Raw genomic sequence first — 22,587 nt, forward strand, 5'->3', positions numbered from 1 at the left:
CCTACGGGGGGAGATGGACGGGATTAAGGCTTACCGTGAAGAACTCGGCTTCTATTTATACTATTTTACATGCGGTTTTTTGCGTTTTTAATTGCGTTTTAATAGGTGACGTCAACAGAATATACACTAAAAAGAGATTTTTTGAAATTCCCCCCACGGGGAAGTGTTACACATTTATAATAGATACATTTTGAGCCACAACAACGCGTGGCCGGGTCAGCTAATTAAATATAAGAATTAAAAACGTAACGTGCTTCATTATATATTTATCCTGTTACATTATTTGTGTTGTTCCCAGATTCCTATTTTATCAGATTTACATTAAAAACAATTTTGATACTTATGCTTTCATCAGTTTAAAAATAACTAACATAATATCAGATAACCTATGAACTATGACTTTGTTATCTAACTTGATAAATAAAATGTTTCGTTATATAATTCGATAAACAATCAAATATTTATTAAATTTATAATTTAAATAAAGTACTCCGCTATCTAATTTCATAGATAAAATTCTATTATAATCTTAAAGTATTAGAAAATATTTAATTAATTTTTAAAGTATTTTATTTATCAAAACAGAGAAACTATTATATTACTTAATTTTAGGTCAAATAAGGGAATGTAATATATTTTATTTCTTTTATTTTATATATAATTAATATTTTAAAAAATTGAAATATTCTATTGTTTGTTTCAAAATCTAGCATTATTCATCTCTTTATGAGATTTACAAAAGAGCATTTGAGGAAAAACAAAACAATAGAAAATGGTTTCATTCTTCTAAATGTATAAAATATTATAAAAGTAAACACTGATTTTTACCAAAAAAAATTATTTCAGTATTTAAAAATTATCAATATTGCTTTTAGAAACAAAGAATTTTAGGTCAATGTAACCCTTGGTGCCAAGATGGCGGCTCGTCTCTGATTCCAGCAAGGAAACAGTGGGACGCACGTTCTAACCTAACATATTCTAATAAATTACCATAATTATTAGCAACCAAATTATTAGAATGGGTTAGGTTAGGTTAGAGCGTGCGTCCCACTGTTTCCTTGCTGGAATCAGAGACGAGCCGCCATCTTGGCACCAAGGGTTACATTAACCGAATTTTATTCACCTTCAATCACTCATCTTCAAAATATGAAAATATATAAATAAAATATTAATATCCCAATTTGTAGGCACAAGTGCTTCAAAACTTTAGAACAAATTTATTTTTAAAATCAGTGTCGATAGTTTTATTATTAATTTTATATAAAAAAAAAAAAAACAAAAAAGACTAATCTTAGCATAGCTTTAAATAAATTCTTGATATATTCAATACATAAAATATGCTATCATCACCTTTTTCAGTATTCTAAAGAAAAGATTTTTAACTGTTTAATCTGAGGTTGCAAATCAATAACCTGGCATACACAATATAAATAATCTGAATGAACAGATAAGCATATCTTTACATAAATACATACATTCAATAACCTTTATAGTATATGACAAAGAATTTAATAAATAAATCAATATATATATATATGTTTAAATCACATAAAAAAAATAGCAGAATATTCAAATTTTATGATTAAGAATAAAATGCATACTTTAGTAGGTCATAAGTAGACAATTTAATTAAATAAACAATTACTTTAACAATGGTTTGTTGTGTGCGCACACACAGTATCCATTGAAAAGTGTTACAAGCTAATAATAACTCAAGAACAATTTGACTGATGCAAACCATTATGATTTCGAAGGAGCTTCATAACAATAATTTATGATAAAATTATGTTGTTTCTCACTCTCTTAATAGGAAGCCATGGGCAACTTTAAAATTTCAAATAGCACTCTACAGAAAAATGTATATTTTGGATACTACAAAAAAAAAAAAAAAAAGACAAATTTCCAACTGAAGTATTTCTTTTTAACGTGCTTCTATTAAAATAATTAAATAAATTGAAATAAATAAATAAATAAACTAAAAAATAATTTTTATATTTACATTTTTAGTTGGAAAAGCATCAGTAGATTGGCATTATATTCCAAATGGAAGAACTATTGAATGAGATATGCAATTTATTCTGCTATAATAATCTTATTAATTCTAATGATAATACATTTATAATAGGCCTATGATTCTTAAATGTATAATCAAAAATTATAGTATCAAAATAAAAATTCATTTTATATATTTTTGCCTACTAAAACATATTACATCTAATATTGCATAACAACTCGTAACCTATTTAACGTATTAAAGAGATCAAATCTGAAATAGGCCTAGCATTTACGTCAGAAATTTGCAGGTTTAAATGTACAAACTAGGCCTATTTTGAATTTTCATATAATTAAAATAATTAGAAACTAAAAAACACTTATGATTAATATATAAAATGCTTGAAATCAGTAGTAGTTTGTATAAAACCAGAATAATTAAGGGCATTTATACTGTATTATTTAGATGAGCATTATACTGTGTAAGTTATATTCCAAATAAGAAAAATAAATAAAATGCTTATCCTCAGATTATATTAAGGCTAATTTTAGTGATTAAATTTTTAAAATTAGCCATAATATAAACCAATAATCCAGCATTTCATTCGGTTTTAATTAAAATTCAGATTATTGGATTGAATGTTTATTCTTACTTCACTATTATCTTTATAAATGCTCATTATGAAGTTTGTAAACAATCAATAAAGTTTTTCAATATAGGAATACAATCAAGGATTACATAAATGTAATTACTGTATGCCTAAAACTTGAAATATAGCATAATAATCCATAACCTATTTAAACATATGAAAGGGATTCAATTTGAAATAGGCCTAGTTCTTACATCTGGAATTTGTAAATTTAAAATGTAAGAACAAGGCCTATTTTGAATTTGCATAAAATTCAAATATTTAATAATTGAAGTTGGCAGCATTTCTAGAAAACCAAAATAATTTATCTATATATAAAGTAAGGGCACCTAGAGACAAGCATTATACTGCACAAGTTATATTCCAAATGGGGAAAATATTGAATATAATAATATGCTTTTTCTACTCTATTATCTTTATAAATGTCCAATAAAGTCCTTAATATATAAATCAAAAATCATATAAAGGTAAACATGCCCGAAACATGCAAAATAGCATAATAATACATAACCTATTTAGCATATGACTGGGACTAAATTTGAAGTAGGCCTACTTCTTACATCTGAAATTTGCAATTTAAAATGTAAGAACATCGCCTATTTTGAATTTGCATATAATTAAAATATTTAATAATTGAAATCGGCAGCAGTTTCTAGAAAACCAAAATAATTTATATATACAAACAAAAGAATCTAGAGACAAGCATCATCAGTGACACATTCAGGATTTAATTTTGGGGAAGCAGAGTTGGGCAGATAAAGAAATTTTGGTAAATGTTCACCTAGGTAGCCCTAATGCAGCTTCCATTAACGGATTCCTGATCGTTTTCACTACTTTTTTAGTGAAATCGACGTTTTACTTTGTATTTTTTACATAAATCACACCACCCTCACAATTGTTGACCCTTGACGTGATATTCGTCTCCGAAGGTCAGTTTTTAACACGTATCAGTCTACCACTATTTTACATGCTTCGCATGTAGATGTGCACTTTGGTGCTTGCTATCGCTCGCACCTCAGTGCCCAGATGGGGGCAAGCCCCACACCCCACTAAAACTATGTAACATCAAGTACTCCATGAACAGTCAAGTGGGCTACTCAAAGCTGGCACAGTTGCATGGGCTAAATTGTTAAACACAATACCTACCTAGGTGAACATCTACCGAAATTTTTTATGAGAATTCACTAAAATTTCCACCTTATGTGACCACCAATTCATTAGTAATATAGAAATAGAAGACACAACACAATATAAGTAATAAAAAAAATGAATTTTAAGAAAATATTTTTGAAAAAATTTTTTAGTGTTTGTTTTTCTTTTTCTTCGAAGAATGCCCCTTGGCCCCCGAGCTGAACCACCGAGCATCACACTGCACCCGTAATAGTCAAAGTATATAGACTGTGATATATACGATCTAAAGACTCTGGACTTCATATATTGTGGTATATATGATATAAAGACACCAAAGGTGTGTTCAGTGTCTTTATATCATAATGCAGACCTCAAGAACCAATGGCTTGATCTGAAGCAGGCAAAAGCGACAGCCATGGATCGAGGGCAATGGAGGAGCATTGTGGAGAAGGCTCAACTTCCTGCGGCACCGGTTGCACAGACACCCCCAATGAAATGCTAGCTAGGGATCAAAGAAGAAAGATATCATACTGCACAAGTTATATTCCAAATGGAGAAAATATTGAACAAATAAAAATACTTATTTTTCTCTATTATCTTTATAAACGTCCAATAAAGCTGTAAAATACATAAACTAAAGATTACATAAAAGGTAAACATCCCCAAAACATGCAACAGCATAATCATCTACAACCTATTTAACATATGAAAGAAACTATAACTACTGTCATAATTATAGTTTATTAATTTGATGAATTTAATTTACAGCAAAAACAATAATAATAATAATAATAATACTTTCTTTTCCTCTGGCTACTCAACAGGTATTTATTTTTTTATTTTTTATTATTATTTTTAAAGGTCCTTTACCACATATTTGTAATCATTGTGTAATCGCAGCACAGGACGATGTAAATATTAGAAAAATCACGTTAAAATACGAATCTAAGGCTGCATTTTTGCTTTAAAAAAGGGGGAAAAATGCCAATTTAAATGATAAATAATACAATTAAGAAGGAATCTTTTCTTGTTTTTCCCTTCTAAACTAGGAAATTTATAATTATAAACTAAGTATTACGTTTAAACATCGTTTGAATAATCAAACTTACGTATAAAATGCCTTTCTTTCCGCTTAGTAAATTGACATTTTGTCGATTTAATTATTTGATTTTTCACATCTGCAGCGACCACAAAGGACACGAAGAAAAAGCCGCGGGTGGCTCCCTCTCGAGGATAAAACTGAATTAAATCGAAATTTAATTATTATATATATATTTTTTAATTATTATTATTATTATTTTCTTCGTAACCGAAAGACGTTACGATAAATAAATAATTAAAATTTAACGTAATTATTTTTATGGGCGCGTAAATACGTAACTGATCGATTACGAATGGAAAAATATTAAAATTTTTATCGATCGCGATCGATTGCGTCGTCGATACGCAAGAGTGGGAAAATGACCTCTTGTAATAAAAAGAGAACTTTATTAGAGAAATTCTCTATTCCGATCGAGCATTTAGACTTTAAATATATAGAAAATTGTTCGGACGTCGCGGAAATTAGCCGTATATTAAGAATATTGAGGTCGGGAGAGGAAGGTTTCTACCCGCAATTGACCGAAAGGTGCGAACAACGCCTACACCAATTAGACCCAAAGAATAAGCTGTTACGTCAGCAAACTGCCGCCTGTCATTCGTCTGAATTACCAGTTGATCAGAAAGAAAGTCTCCTCCGAGACTTAGAGAAATCAATCGATCAAATGAAGATACTGGAAGGAGAATTGCGAAAACATAATCAAGATCTATGGGAATTACCGGATATCCGTAGAGTGGAAGCGGTCATTAATCCCAAAAATAAAGAAACCGCTAATAAAATAAGAAAAGTAAAACCCGCCACTTACGCCGAATGGGATAGGTTCGACGTCCGGAAAGAACTGGATAAATTGGACGACGACGAAAAGCCGAATCCGACGGTTGCCAAACCCAAAATTGGCCCTGCCGTCGATGGTTTGGACGCGAGCAGAGAAGAACGCTCGCTTATAGCCGAACACGAAAGACTTAAAGGAAACGAGGCGTATGCCGCGGGAGATTACGAAGAAGCCAAGCTGTATTACGACCGGAGCCTGTCTGCCCTTTTAGATCCCGTCACTCTCAACAACAGGGCCCAGACGTATATTAAGATGAAGAATTATAACGCCGCGATAGAAGATTGTAATCAAGTTTTGTTACGCGAACCCAAAAATATTAAAGCACTGTTAAGAAGGGGAACCGCTTATAAATGTAACTTGAATTACGAAGATTCTCTAAAGGATTTCGAATCGGTATTAGAATTGGAGCCGAATAACCAAACGGCACAAAAGTTGGTTTTGGAAATGAGAAAGAATTTACCGCAAAATAAACGAGAACAAAAAACAAGACTTTTAATTGAAGAAATATAAATTTCTTATCGGTTTAATATTTATTTATTTATTTTAAGTTATTAACTTGGCAAATAGCCGATATTTATGTTTTAAAACACTATAATCTATATATATATATATTGTTATTTTTAAATATTTAATATAATGTTATGCCTGATACAGTATTTCTTTTATTAAATTTTGAAAAATAATTTTATTTTCGTATGTTATTTTTGTGAGACATGTTAAAAGAAATGCAACTACTAAATAACAAATGCCTGCTTTGGAAGAGAAAGGATAGGAATGGATTGAATAAGTTTACGAGTAGATAATAAAAGTGGAAAAAATTCTCATACTCGGTTTCGGTTAGGTTAGGTTTTGAGATGGAGTGAAAATTAGTGTATGGTAGCATTAATCATTCGTCCATGCGACGACGCACCTCCACTCGAAAGTGAAGTTCATAAACTTCCCCGTGCCCTTTGCCGGTCATTCTTTCTCTACCTTAATAATTCGAAGAAACAGTGCAGTGTGTGATGCAATTGCGTCCACGCGTCAATTAGAAATTGACTTACAGCCATCCCTGTTGTCCGCTCGACGAAAGTTTAGTTACTATGTAACTTTGTTGCAAAGGTATGTATGTACAGTACATTACATTTATTTTTATTGTTTTATAGGTTGATACAGAATGTTTTTTTTATATTCAGGATAATTATATCTATTTGAATATATGTCTAATGAAATAATTGAAGACTGGCGATATAATGTGTACTTTTGATACAATGATCGTTTTTTTTTCGTTTTTGTTATATATATTTTTATTATTTTCATATCCTATATTTTTTATTTTTAGATGGATTTGAGGAGACAAGAGGAGCAGATAAGGCAATGGATTAATTCAGAAATGGAAGACGAGTATGGGGAGGAATCTGACAAATCATTTTCGGGAAATTGAGGATAATTTAGAGGAGGAAATACACTGGCACACTAGCAGCGAATCCGATTCTCTTAGTAGCTCCTCGGAGTCTGACGATGATCGCATACGACCTAGTAAGAGGCAAAGAACTCAAATAATAAAATCAGATGACTCTCAAGGTGAGGATATTAGCGTAAATAAGATTCAAAACTCAAATACTCGTAATAGCAATCCACATGTTCTCCAGCCAACTATCCGATTTCTGTATGGAAAAAATAAACATAAGTGATTGTCTACATCTAGGTTTCTAATAACGTTAGAAACAAAAAAAAATCCGATGTCTTGGCAAGATTTCTTTATGAAGATGGGAGACCAACTCATGGAGGCCTGGCTACGACAGTGCATACAGACGATGAATTTCAGGCGTGATATCAGAACCATGATACAAAATATTCTAGGTGATGTGCCCAGTGTAGAAGCTCCTACTCATTCTGCATTGAATCCATGTAAAATATGCTATTTATGTCCATTGAAAGCTCGACGAATGACAAAACACTGTTGCATGAAATGCAAGAATGCAATTTGCGGCCCCCATAATGTAAACATAAGTAGCAACTGTGTAATAATTTTATTTCCTAAATATTTTATTCTTATTTAGTTCCTACTTACCCATACTATCGTGCCATGTAACAAATTCCTATTTTTATTAAACAATTGTTTTTGATATTAACGTTTTTTAATGCGTAGTCCGCTCGACGAATGTGTAATTATAATGTAACTGAGAATTAAGTTTAGTTATCTAGGGTTAAGTGTACTTTAATCCAGTCACAGAAATTTGGAAACCTTAGCCTCAAACCATTATCTGATCCTAATTAATCTGATATCTATGATGAACATTCAAATTAAATATGATCAATAAAAGAAGTAGGGCAAAGAAAGTTTCCATAGGCTATATGTAAATCATTCATGGTGTATGATTTTGACTTTGGGATAGCTGGACCAAAGTCATAAATAAAATCAAACCCTCAAAGCTATATAAAAGAACAGGGAGATACTATAGATTACTATCTATGGAATTTCGGGACTTTGAGTATATATCTGAACTGAGGGGACCGAGACGAGTTCAATGATACCCTACTTTTGGACTGGAGACGAAAAATAAAAAAGTTATCATACTTTTTTCAGTGATCACGCGATGATAGGGAGTTGCGTTGCTCTCCGCTAAGTCGGCCTCGCTATCGCGATCGGGAGTCCCGTTGCTTGCCGTTAAAATTGCCTTTAGTAGACGTTTCCCCCCTTTTTTTACTTTGTTCAAGAACTACAGTGAATCGATCACTAGTTTAGCACATGGCGGCGTGTGGTGGCGCCCATACGAGAGGTCAGTCGGGCCGCCATGTTCGCTGCCATAAGTAACATAAACCGAAATGGTGATCGCGCGATGATCGGAAGTTGCGTCGCTCTCTCCGCTCTCGTATCGCATGTTTAACCCTACTGGAGATGACCGTAGTCCGACGTCACGGTTTGCAGACTTTACCGCAAGATGGCAGTACTTGCAACTATGGTGCCATCTTCATGAGAGCATTAAAAAAGTATGGTAAGTGAAAAAGTATGATAACTTTTTTATTTTTCGTCTCCAGTCCAAAAGTAGGGTATCGTTGAACTCATCTTGGTCCCGTCAGTTCAGATATATACTCAAAGTCCCGAAATTCCATAGATAGTAATCTATAGTACACCCAAGAACAGTTTAAGAAATTGGAATATTGTTGACTTTAATGGAAGTTCCCAAAGCAGTTTGCAAGTCAGAAGCACGCATCATTGTGCAACATAATCCGTAGGAGCTTTAATATTGTGTCTGCTACGGGAGGAGTGACGACAGATATACATACCATAACAAGTATAAGAAGAATTTGAGTGTCAGATGCATGCCATGTGACACGAGGCCTGAACATTGAGAATTTGTAATGGGCAAATGTAAAACTTTGACAGTTTTCCAATGTTTTAATATACATTAAAACATTCTTGGATAATAATTAATATAATTACAATAATTTAAAATGCATTCTTTTTGGAAGATGCTGAATTGATAAAACTTAAGATCTGTAGAATGTTAAATTTAATGTTTATATTTAGAATTGTTTATCCAGAATTTTTAATGGAGATTAGCATTTAAGACGAACAACATGTGCAATATAATGTTACTTTGTTTATTATATTCTGATAAAAACAAGATGGTAATACCACAAGTGGTTTAATTTAATCATTTCAATAATACTGTCGACCTTTGATTTTATAAATACCATATTAACAGATTTCAAAAACAACAGATCAAATCCTCTCATTTCAGTATTGTCAAGGTAAAAACTTAGTATTTGAGAGCATGGAATGTCCACTTGGTAGGCATAGTTGCTGTTCTTTACAGTTCTGCTAGGAAATGTGTTTATTACACTTATACTTAGCACAATGTATTCTCTTATTGGATATCTTTGATACAAATTACACCCAAAATTGTCAAAACATTGCTTTCCTTTATTGATCTGTTATATCGAAGATTGAAAATATATTTTTTCATTATTATTGTAATCTTTATGTTTACTACACAATTAAATAATTCATATATTTTCTCATATTTTTAATACTTTTACTCTTAAAAACTATTATAGAATAAATACAAACATTTTCTTAAAGTATGTTTGTAATTTCAATTATCCACTGTAGTCTTTATTTTCTGCTAAGTTTCATTGTCAGCTAGCTTATAAACTAAGTCGGTCAGGTCAGTTCTGCGCTTACACCTTTATTGAATATCAGCTTAACGTAAAATTTTCTGTATTTAAGTGCATTATATCTACATAAATCACTAATAATGAGTCATGATTTGGTCACTTATAACTTTCATGCATATTATTCCATAATAGCTTATAATCTGCACTGGCATATATCTTGCAAAAAGTTGCTAAAACTGAAAATAGTCATCTAACCTGCCTCAGCATATAACCTCCAAAGTAGCTGTTGAAAATTGGTTTACAGTAGAACCTTGTTTTAACGGATCTCTTTGAACGACGGATTTCTCGGAATAACGGGTTTTTTCCCCCGAGGTCCCACCAAATTATGTAATTTTACCTCCTTTTAGTGAATCCATAACTCAGGATAACATTTTTTTAGCCCCATCTATTGTAGACTTCACATTTTTTTCAATGTTAAGTTAATATTTTGGCATTTCGGGGAGTTTGTAGAGTTCAATGATGCACTTGTTACAATTGAAGAATTGTACAGAGAGAATTGGCAGACATACAATTGAGGAGGAACCAATTGAGGAGGAACCAACTAATGAACCATTGTTATTCTGGTCTAAGTGTAGTGCTGAAATTTAGCAAGGCCATCAGGTCTTTCCAAGTTGTAGAGATCTTGCTGATAAGTTTCAACACAAACAGATGGTACAAGACATTGCTAATATCAAGCTGTTATTGTATTCAATAGGCAGAAAAGCAGCATGAAACAAACAAAGACAGATGATTCTTTTAACAAACCATGAAGTGCTAATGAGAAGACATAATTTACCTCTTTTTGTGCTTACAGTATATACAGTTTCCATCAGCTTTATTGTGCATATGTATGATCTTATACATGTTTCTATAGAAAAAAGAATAGCAATCTCAAGAGACTGAATAATTTCAAGTTCTGGTATTTCTTATATGTAGGGGGTTAAAAAATGGAAAATTTTTACAAATAGATATTTTCCTGATCATGTGAAAAACCCATTGTTCGTAATATCATGGATTATTAGAATAATATGATTTTTGGCAGCCTAAATAAAGTAAAATCTCATTTTAGCAGATTTTCAATGTGTTAAAATGAGATTTTATCTATAAACGTTGCAAAAAGTTCACCGAGTTCAGCGTTATATCCACATTTGCTTGTCGCAAGTACTTTCGACGAACCTTACTGTCGTCATCTTCAGGCGAGTGCATAAATTTGCCGAACTCAGTGAACTTTTTGCAATGTTTATACGATGTTTGGCGTGAAAATTATCGTACCGATATTTAAGAGATTTTATCTTATTTAGAAATTGACTTATTCTCCAAAACCCATTACACAGACAGGAGGAAACCATCATATTAGAAATTTCTTACTATTTAAGATAATAGTTCAATTCTATATTTCAGCTAATAATTGTTATACTTGGTTAAAGATGCTCTTTAACTTTCACTATAATGTGCACTATCAACCCATAAATGCTTTCAATTTGACTTTAAAAACGAAGATTGTAAGCAGCAGTGCCGCTAGCTGTTTGAGCGCCCGTGTGCAATACCGATTATGCCGCCTCTGTTTAACTATAACTACCTACACTGAGCTTGCCAGCAATACCAATTTGCCACCCGCGTGCGGCGCACACCTTGCACGCCCACTTATGGCGGGCCCGATTGTAAGATAGCAAGAGAATTTGATTTATGGTTATATTATTTTCAGGGAGTTGAGTGTTGTTAGCTTAATGCTTTCAGTTAGAGCTTCATTTGCTTAATCTCAGTGAAATTTCCATAATAAATGGAATTCATTTCACTAAATGTTATATTCATAAATAGAGAACTTAGATTTTTTCTTATAAAATGGATGTTGGTGGAGACAGATTAAGCAACAGCTCATTTTTTGCAATTATGTTAGTATGAACACCAGCAGTATATGCAAGGATTTTCTTTTAGGTCTTTTATGAATCAGTGGTAATACCCTGACTTAAAATTCAACAATTACACTGACTAGCAGAAGCAAAGATTAGTTTTGACAATGTTCTATTATACACTGCCGATTTGCATACTGCACACGCTTACAACAAATAAGTTTTTGTTTAACTTATGTCTCTACCAATATCCATTTTATAGAAATAAATTCTAAATAATTCTCTATTTATAAATAGACTAAAAAATTTATACCGGTAGAATGCAATTCCATTTGTTATGCAAATGTTCTATGGGATTATGCAAATGAAGCTGTAGCTGAGAAGTGTGAGCTGTCAATTCACAAAGTTTCAAAAAAATAATTGAAACAAAAATGGAAAGTAATGTAAGTAACTACATTAAATACAGTATAAATCAAAAATTTTCTGTTGTTATCTCATAGGATAACTCATGGTTATGTGCACAAAATTACGGTAGTTTGTTTTTCGATGAACGTTTTGTTTATTCTTGATTATAATGTTGTAGAAATAGAATTATATACTTGTTTAAGAATTTTTCTGATAATGTTAGAAGTGAAATGATTAAGTTAATTTATGATATGTAGGCCTATTTATGTATACAATAAAAGAAAATTGATAGTATTGGGGGTTAAAAGAAAATATTAGTTAACCTCAACTAGACATAAATACCAATAAACCGGCTAAAATAAAAGAAATATAAAAATTGTAGAGATGTAAATCTGTTAAGCATGCCAGGAAAGATATTTGCAAAAGTTCTAGTGGAGAGGGTGAAGAGAATTTTAAGGAGAACATCTGGAATGCTCAGTATAGGTTTGTGATGGGAAAGAGTTGCATGGATCAAATCGTTGGGTTACAAATGATTGTTGAGAAATACTTGGATGTGAACAAGAGATCTTTTGTACCGTTTGTGAATTTGGAGAAAGCATATGACCGAGTGAAAACGATATTTTTGGGATGTTCTCCATGAACATCTGGTGAGTGGGAAGCTGGTTGAGGCAACAAAAGCATTGTATGAGAATATCTTATGTGAGGTTAAATGAGTGCTGCAAAAAAGGCATTGAGAATAAATGGAGAGAAACAAAGGTTTTAGTGTTTGAAAGCGATAAGCAATGAGTGAATGCAAGATATAACTGAACAGTGTGACAATAGAGCAGGTAAAGGAGTTTATATACTTAGGGAGTACTTTTTGAGAAGAATGACAGAATAGATAGGGAGATTGGAAGACAATCTTGCTTGTATGAAAGTGGTTGGGTGCGCAGGGTGATTTGATTCATAAGACAAGTATGGCTGTGTACAAAAGTTTGGTCCTTTGACTCTGTTGTATGGTCATGAGGTATGTGTAGGGAGAATGGAGCATAAGAGAAAAATGATTATAGCTGAGGTGTGATAAGGAGAAATCTGGTAAGTGGGATGATGATATTTCAGTTTGGTGTGAAAGAAGGCAATTGAGCAAATGCATCAACGGTGTCTGCATTGGTTTAGCAATGTAGAGAGATTGTCAAAATATAAGATGTATAAGAAGTTTTATGTAAGAAGTTTAGAGAAACAAGAGGGCATAGAAAACCAAGGAAAAGATGAGCTGAGCAAGAGTGCCTGAAAGAGAAACAGATTCTGAATGAAAGAAGGTGCTGAGAGTGTGTGAAAAGAATCACGAATATGAAAGAAGCAAGGGAGATATGTATGGATATACAGAAATGGTGCAAGATTGTCAAGCATATCCCAGGGTAAAAGATTGGGTGAATGTTCTTGGTGTGTTATGCCCTGCTGTATGATATTCTTCAGAGAAATGAAGCTTGTAGCATGTTGTACATAGGAAATGCTCTGTTTTCTTGGCCACTCTCTTAGGGAATGGTGCGACAGTATAGTAAGCAAGTAATTTAAATATTTTTATTTCAATTAATACCGCAACTAATCGAGAGTCTAAGTTGATACATCGAATACAAATTAACAATTTTTGTCAAGAAGACAAATTATTTTTAATATTGAATTATAAGTTTTACAAGAATCTAAAAATAATAGTAATAATTTTCAAATCAACAATACAAATATGAAGAAAACAACTAAAGTACACTTGAAGTTAACACAAAGTGCAATTTACACAAATTGACACTGTTTTAAAATTAATTACTACTATTTTTTCATTAAAATTCTAAAATATAGGGTGACCCCAAAAGTTATTTAACTGTATTTTTTGCAAGTATTTCAGCAAGTTTTGCAAGGAAGTTGTTAATTTGTTAAAAAAAATATATCAAACCGCTGACAGTTTGAATATTGAACAAGAAGGATTTCATTCTAAACAATTTTTCAAAAGCTTTTATACATAAGACGACAATTTAGTAATTAAACTGGTTAACTTTTGGACCACTACAATATATATTTTCCGCAAACTGTGTATGAAGTTTCTTAGAAATTTATGAAATATTTGTATAAAAAAATATGGCCTTAAAAGTATGGAAAAGATTAAGTTAATATCTTTCTTGACTATGAAATTTCATGTGAACAAAATAGATTTATGCAAAAACTTAAGACATGAAGCACAACTAAAGCAGAAATTTCAAAGCGAATAAAGCCACCGAACACTGGTATTCGGTTGTGGATTCATGCCCGACTAATAAGCCAACTGCATGCAGTTTTTCCCGGCCCACCAGTTCCATTCCCTGAACACTAGGAGTTTGATCGTGAGTTCATGCCTGGCCAGGACAGGCTGGCCATGTGGAGTTTTCCAGGTTTTCTCCACATCTAATGCCTGAATAGGGGCCACTTACCCTTAAAATTACCTCCCGAAAGGCATTCCCCTAGGCAGATTGACCGAGTGTTGCATTGCCGTAACTTAATTCGGTGGTTCTCGGTCTTTTTGAAGTGGGGGAACACTAAACTTTGACATTTTTTCCTGCAGAACACTTACAATACATCAGCTTTAAAGCAGGGGTGGCAAACCTTTTTGAAATCAAGCGCACTCGGTCTAGTATGTGACGACATTGGCGTTTGCTAATTACACTCCCATACAAAAATTATTTTACATCGTATTGATTTTTCTTTTGCAACAATTTTTAATTGTATATTTGTTTTTTTGCAGAACACTTGAAGTGGCTTCACGAAGCACCCGTGTTCCACGGACCACGGATTGAGAACCACTGACTTAATTGAACAAACAGAGTTTTCCAGTTTCCTTTGTGTCAAACACCTAAGTGCAACCCATAAGAAAGTCCTCCTGAGAGGCATCAGTTCTTGGCAGATTGCCATGTGTTGTCTTATTAATCCCACAATCCATTTGCCAGGTATATGATCAGTTCATATACCTGGCAAATGGATCTGTCATTTATCCCATTAACAACGCTATATTTAATTAAAGTTTAATTAACTGAAGAATTAACATTACTTATCTTAAAATAGAAAGCCATGCCAAGAATCCAAAGTATTTTTCATGCCTGAATTTATATTAGATCATGTATATAAATCTATTTTTTGTGAGAAATTCCATGGTCAAGGAAGTTATATTTGGCCTAAATTTTACATTACTAATACCCAAGATTTTTAATGAAATAGACCAAGTGATCATTATCAATTTTTTTGTATCATACTAATTAGCTGGGGCTACAATTTTTTCCTTTATGGGCAGGTCAGACCCACAATGGGATCATCAGCATTGGTAAAGGATAAGAAAGACACCCAACCCATATTATGTAATAAATTATAAGCTCGGAATAGGATTTGAACTCAGATCCTACAATGTCATCAGTTTCATTATGGAATTAATAGTTTGCTTGGTTCCTCATTACAATATTAATGGACTACCTTTTTTTCTTTTTTTTAACACTGTTCTGTAGGCACTAAGAAGACTTTTGCCCTTGCTTCATGCCCATTGTGGGTTCATAATGAACAGGATGGGAGAGAGGGAAAGGCTTAACATATCCATGACAGACCATCCATGAAAAATTTTTGGTGTTTACCCGATTCTGATTCCAGGTTTCGAGAGTGGCGGGACGATGCCTTAACTGCCTCAGTCATCCGACCAGCTAGTGGATTGCTTGAGTTTTCACTATAAATCATAGTAAAAACTTAAGAAACCCATTAAATTTTTAAAATTTAGTATTTAGATAGATTCTTTTATCAATTTAATTCTACTTGAATTTAAATCAGGTCAAAATGATATCCTTTAGACATCAAAATAGGTGTGAGTGGTGCAATATACTTCCTTATAACTGAATGAATCGATGAAGGAATGATCCTGTTTATTTGTCGTCGTCAGAGTTGAATTGAACGAAAATCAAGAAGTAGGTCACAACAGCAGAGGCCACCTAATCAAAGATTCATAAATATTAATTAATATTATATATATATATGTTACAAACTAAAGGAAGTAAACAAATACTTACGCTCAAAACTACGCCCTTTGTCACTACAAATAAATCCAGACAACTCAGACCAATGGTAGGTCCACTCAACCTTTCCAGAAACATAGTGATCTAAAAATATAAAAAATTAATTGTATACTGATTAAATATTATTGTTGATAGCCTGGACAGGCTGGACTGTTAATGTGTCTGCCTACCACTCTGGGTGGAACTAATCCAGGTGGGTTGAAATACCCCAGGAATTTTTCAGGGATTGTCCTTACTAAATATGTTAAGCTCTGTTCCTCATCCTCTAGCCAACCCATTGTAGACCTAGCTTGAGTATGGGAAAAGGCCCTTAGTGCCCATAAGGTGGATAAAACCATTTGGCTCGATAACTGACTGGATAAGCCACTAATCAGGTTTGCACCTCACCAATGGTGCTGGCCGTGTGGTTTCCAGGTTTTCTTCATGTGTCTAAACTTAAATACGGGCTGGTTTCCTATGAACGGTTTTCCCAGGGGACATCCTTGGCAGATTACAGTAGTGTTGTGTTGCTGTCAGAAAAATGCCGACAGGGTGGAAAGAGTCACAAATAAAAAAAAGGTCTATACAGTTCATAATTGTAAATGAGGTAGCAATTTGATAAAAATTGATGGATACTCAGTATTAGGTATACAGTAACTATTCCACAAAACAACTGAATAATTCTAAAGTAATTTTATAGAATTATCTATTATTAAACATTTTTTATTTGCTGAAGCAATTGCACTTGTTTGACTTTCATATTTCAACTGAATTTTCTTAAAAAAACTTAGCTGTTCCTTGGACCCGGACATCTGGCTGCCTCTGTTGTGGATATGATCTAATTCATGATAGGCTTCATTAAAAATAAAGATCCTCCAAGTGCCTACAAGACAGAATGAGTTTTAAAAAACAGCCAGACTATGACCAGATGTAACCATTGATCCAATATCAATGATTGCACAAAATCATTGACAGGTTGGAAGTCATGCACAGCACTATACAGGGCTAACAGAACATGATACATGCACGTGTGAGGACAGTATATTATACACGTACACCTGTAGACACCTACTGCCAACAATTCTTATTTGACTTTTAATACAAATGGAATCTTTTCGAGAAGAAATGGAATGGACAAATTGGGACATTTTGTTCATTAGGACAGTGTACCAAACTAAACAAACCCCGAAAAATCGGGACTTGCGGCAACTCTTATAGCATATGTGGGTATCTTTATAGTTCTAAGCACTGCTAATCTCAATTTTTTGTATGACCCAGGCATTAAAAGGCATTGGTTTGCCACTCTGGGGATTCAAGTTTGACTTTGGCAAGAGTTAGATTCTCAGAAGTTGGGGTTCCAGATTGTGAGGGCCTGGCCAAATTCGTTAATTAATATAGCTCCAATCAAGTGTAAACACATAGGAATATCTGGCTGTAGTTACGGGTATTGCTCTTTTAGGAAACCCATGTGGCTCATTACCAATATTTTTGCTCAATATCCGTATTTGTATAATGTCCATAAAAGAAGAATTGGGTTCGAACCGTACATTGGGGCATGTGTCCTTTTTTTTGTCTGTATTGTCCTTTCCCTAATCCCCAAGAGGACCCCAAATTCTATTATCAACAAACAACAAATTCATGACTTCTCGCTTACTCTGCAAATATAAAAGAAACTAATGAACAATATTTGTTCATTGTTCGTGCAACTTCGTTGTATGTTGTCCAAAACTTGGCCTCGAAAAGGTATTAATTCTTTAAAGATTGTGTCGGATCGAGTCTATAATTATTGAAAAGTGAATTTGCTTCCTAGGTAATTAAAGTTGATTACATAAATGACAGATGGTCAGAATCCAAGCCGAACCAAAAGATCTGGTGGTACTTATTCAAGTATATATGCTTACCAGCTCTCATTCAGATGAACAGGTAAAGGAAATATATGAACAGGTAGAAGAAATTATGGAAAAGGAAAAAAGAAAAATGTCTGGCTATTGTTGTTAGGAAATTGGAATGCTGTGGTGGGAAACACGAGAGGAAAATATTGTAGGAAGACATGGACAAACATTGGGGATCATGAGAAAAGTTGATTGAATTCTGCAAAGAACATAGTATGATTGTCCTCTTTGTCTGGATGGGACACATGATTCGAGAGAGAGGCTTATGGAATGACGTTATGGTTTCAAAAGCCTAAGAGAAGATTATATACGTGGAAAGATCACGAGGACAACAGATACCCAATAGACTATATACTAATTAAAAAGAGATGCAGGAATTCTATTAAGGATGTAAGCACCTATTCCAGGTGCAGATATAGACCCAGATTACAACCTCTTACTAGCAAAAGTCAAAATGAGGTTCAAGACAATCACAAAAAAGGAAAAAGACGAGAACAGGGGTAAAAATGAGAAAGATCCCGAGCGGACTAGAGAGGAGATGTGCAGCCTTCAGAACAAAAATTAACGTTAACGCCAAAGCACTTTGGATCAGAGAAAAGGAAAGGTCAACATCCATATAATTGGTGACAAAGCGGAACAAGTGAACCTGGGTTTTGATACCTGGGTGCTTGGCTTGACTCTAAGCGTAGAAGTGGGAAAAAAATCAAGAGGAGAATTGGTATGGTGAAAGAGGCATTTAGGAAAATGAATACAATTTTGTCTGGGCCTCCGAAATTAAAATTGAGAAAGACTGGTCAAATGTTATATCCGGAATGTTTTCCTCTATGGTGCCGAAACTTGGACCTCGAGATAATACAACATTAGGAGAATAGAAGCCCTGGAGAAGAACAGAGAAAGTCAGATAGAGAGATAAAGTGAAAAATGAGGAAGTTGTAAGAAAAATGGGTGAAAAAGGAGCATATTAAAGACAATAAAAAGGTGAAAACTAATTGGATGGGACACATGATTCGAGAGGAAGGCTTATGGAATGACGTTATAGAAGGAATGATTGCAGGCAGAAAGAAACAAAGGAGAATTAAAATGGCAGATGACTAAAAAAGGGTAGTTATAAGAAGCAAAAGACGAGCGCATAGGCTAGCATGGAAAAAGAAGTAGTGCTCACCGGAAACTAACAGAAGACTAAAGAAAAACGAGCAATTATTTACTGTGACATCATCATAATGCCGGGCTGCAGTTTTTAATCATTTTTTAAAATTTAAAATACGGCTCTCCACCTCGGTAATGACTCGCCCCTGTACATCGTACTTTTCCTTTAACAATAGAGTCGTGCCGGTTATCTTATCTAACGTCTTTCGGGGGGAGGAATTTTTGAATTGAAGTAACGTGACTTCCGGTTTGCATCGGAAGTTCGTATATAGTTAATGGGGGGCCTCCTGCCCCTAAGATTTCCATACCTGGTCTCGTCTTTCATCTGTCTAACTCCGTTCTCGAGATTAAGAAATACGGACGGACGACAGATAAAATATTTTTCTTCAAAGACATACAAATGGGAGCACACAGTTTCTTCAAATTCCTTCTGTCTTGAGGACACTAAGAAGGCTTAATCCCCATTAAGAGTTCGTTCACGCTCACGAGCCATTGGTAAGGAACGGAGCCCTGCACACTTGGTACTAGTCTGGTGTTATGCGACTAGCAACACGAAAATGTTGAGGATGTTACGTGTCAGGAACTCGTTCATTACAGAGTGACACCGTTAACAATAACTTATTTCTACTTTATAACACCATGCTAGGTACCCGGACTTAAATCTGCCTCTTAGGACGTTGCCTATACTATCTCGACCATCGGGCCATCAAAGTAGATTTGTAGACACATGCAAACACGTCGTAGTGTTTGCATGTGTTTGTAATTTATATTTCGTGCAAATACTATGATGGACGTAGAGAAAGGCGCTTTTCTCTTTCTCTAATTTTAAATCTCCACCTCGCAAAACGCCCCTAAAAGGCCTTTCTCTATGTCCATTAGTGTTTGCGAGGGGATGGTTAAAATTAAACGAAAGCCTTTATCAATTTTATGCAATTTATGTAGCTTGTTAGATCTAATGCAGTTTACTAAAACTTTATTAAAATTAAAAAAATCGAAACGGTTGTACTTACCTTAACATGTTGATCTAAAGTTAAGTCTTTGACGGATAATCCCCGAATAGGACCTTGACAACTGTGAGCCTACAAAGGAATTACTTTTAAATTCAGCACAGACGTGGAAGGTCGATCAAACATTAATTTTGATTACGATTTGACTTACCGCACCAGAAACCGAAGCTGCAGTTAGAGAAAGGCTAAGAAACGTAGCCAAGCCTACTGCCACCATCCAACCCAGATATAACTGATAGGTGGCTCCTCGAGTGATAAATATCAATTGGAAAAGGCCGTAGCATGTTTCCGGAATGAACATGACATAACTGCAAAATAAATAGCTCTGGAACAGTCTGTCCGCTGCTTGGACCACGTTGCACATTTTGTGGTGCTTCAGTTGGGCTCCATCCAAATCACCGGTGACTCCAGGTTCGGGACTTTGTTGCATTCTGATCAGATCCCGTGTCACCTCTACGAATCTTTTGGTCAGAGATGAACTGATGACCACGAAGCATAGCACGCTGGATAGCCAAATTGCGTAAGCAATGAAATGAACTCCTAGCATAGGTAAGACCGAGAGCATAGCCAAGGCAAAACCGTATTTATCGGCCAAGTGAGAGTAGCAAGTATAGGCGTATGGTAGGGTGAATGCCATAGAAGCAAAGATCATGAATGGGTATACCCCAAAAGCCAGAGCACGTTCCATGTGACTCAAATCGAATTCTGTTTGCCTGTGTTCCGCAGTAACGGCTTTGACTTCTTCCCAAAGAACTGCTAGAGATTTTCGCGTTTTCGATGGTTTAGAGGGCTTGTTAAACATCCCCGAAATAGTGGCGCAGCGAAAGAAATAGGAGGCAACAATAACTAGCGGGGATAGGGCAGGCTTTCGGTGATACATAAACCTTGCCAGTATCCAATGTGTCCCCAAAACATCGTAGAAACCCGGAATGAAGGTAAACATGAGCAGGAAACATCTGCCAAAGTATGCCCAAAGGCACAAGTTTAACACTTTGCCAAGTAACATTCTGCGCTTGTTTATCAATTCTTCTTCGGGGGTGTTTTTCTTTTGATCCGAAAAACAGCCGTACATGCCCGTGATGCTCAGAATTTTGAGCACGGGTTGAAAAAGGCATTCGAAACATTTCAGGCAATCTTTTTCGGGGCAGCTCGACTGCACCGCAAGTTCTAAAACTTTAGCTTTCATTTTGCCGATCGGAGCCACCAGATGAATGAGGGCACCCTTAAGAACGAGCCAAGAACGAGCAGAACCTCAAGGACGCGATCGATTGATTGCATCACCGATCGATTATCGCTAAGCGTCAGACTTAGGCAAACGAAAATATATTCGTTGTTGCACACGGATTTAAAATTTAAAAATAAACCAATTGATTTAAACAATAAAAATGCCAATGTTTAAATTAAGATTTCTAATTCTTGCACGGAGGAAAATTAATGTAACCGATACTTTAATATCGATCCGTTTTGATGCCTGCAATTTATCGATTCCTCTAATTTGATTCTTTAAAGTAGACCGAATATCTAGGCCACTCTGTTTATTTAATGTAATTTATTTCTGTATCAATACAGCCAGGAACGTACAGGATTTTCTTGACCTTAATCGCCAGGAATATAGTGCCATAAATTAATCGAGGAAATGTACAAGATAGGGTTGCTACCCGTCGTAGTTTGGTACAGTCCTCACTCAGTGATAAAATGTCTTCCTAACAGGCCCAGGACGGTCGAGTGGTTCCTTTTTTTTTTTTTCACGTGTATAACACCTAAATAGGGGCCATTTCCCATAAAGTCCTCCGAGAGATCCCCTTGGCAGATCGTCTGTATGTTGTCTTATTAACCCATCCCTCCTAACAGCAAAATGCATAGAAAATAAAACCGCAGCTAACAGACAGTAGTGTTTCTAGTATTACTTATGTACCGGTACATTCAGAGGCAGATCTACATAGGGACTATTGGGGCTTAAGTTCTGGGCCTATAAAAATTGAATTATTACCATAAATTTTTAATACTTTCATTAACAATGAGCACTTATCGTATAGTAAAAAATAGTTACTATAAATTATCATAGTTAATATTAATAATGTGAGCCCGCAGGTTTTGAGGGTGTAAAGTGGTCAGCGAGGTTTTCCCCGACCCTCTGCTTATCTCACAATAATATAATAATTTGTTTTATTGTAATCAATGTAAAGATTCTTAATCTAACAAAAAAATAAGGCCCTGTTAGACTTCAATAAACCTTAGGCCACGAGAAACCTAGATTCCCCCTGGGTACATCGTTACCTAGTGTTTCTTGACCATATGAAAAGAACTTTTCTGGGAGGTATCATGAGATATCCATTAAATTTTTCGTCCGGGGCACATTAAACTAGGGTCTTCCACTCCTGGATCCTTTCGTTAGAGCCCCGCCCG

General features: G+C 34.4%; 3 protein-coding genes across 3 annotated transcripts in view; 1 reads left to right on the top strand and 2 right to left on the bottom strand.

Annotated features, from left to right (window-relative positions):
• LOC136986476 (ankyrin repeat domain-containing protein 12) overlaps nt 1-5,005 on the bottom strand; it is a 78,550-nt gene extending 73,545 nt beyond the window's left edge. Inside the window, 1 exon segment of the mRNA XM_067284013.1 lies at nt 4,883-5,005. The gene's annotated coding sequence lies outside the window, so the exon portion shown is untranslated.
• Nucleotides 5,006-5,207: 202 nt separating this feature from the next.
• On the top strand, nt 5,208-6,418 carry LOC136986498 (sperm-associated antigen 1-like). The gene has a single exon (XM_067284050.1). It carries the CDS (start codon nt 5,234-5,236, stop codon nt 6,212-6,214), a length of 981 nt encoding a protein of 326 aa, XP_067140151.1. The 5' UTR covers nt 5,208-5,233; the 3' UTR covers nt 6,215-6,418.
• A 9,492-nt stretch (nt 6,419-15,910) lies between these two features.
• LOC136986484 (gustatory receptor for sugar taste 64a-like) lies at nt 15,911-21,384 on the bottom strand. Its single transcript, XM_067284024.1, has 4 exons — nt 20,333-21,384; nt 20,185-20,253; nt 16,152-16,241; nt 15,911-16,073 (listed from the first exon to the last, which is right to left on the bottom strand). The coding sequence occupies exons 1-4, from the start codon at nt 21,365-21,367 to the stop codon at nt 16,008-16,010; spliced, it is 1,260 nt and encodes a 419-aa protein (XP_067140125.1). The 5' UTR covers nt 21,368-21,384; the 3' UTR covers nt 15,911-16,007.
• Between the last annotated feature and the right edge of the window lie 1,203 nt (nt 21,385-22,587).

The sequence above is a fragment of the Centruroides vittatus genome, unplaced genomic scaffold (assembly GCF_030686945.1).
Source record: "Centruroides vittatus isolate TY-2023 unplaced genomic scaffold, ASM3068694v2 scaffold_1047, whole genome shotgun sequence".
Classification (NCBI taxonomy): domain Eukaryota; kingdom Metazoa; phylum Arthropoda; class Arachnida; order Scorpiones; family Buthidae; genus Centruroides; species Centruroides vittatus.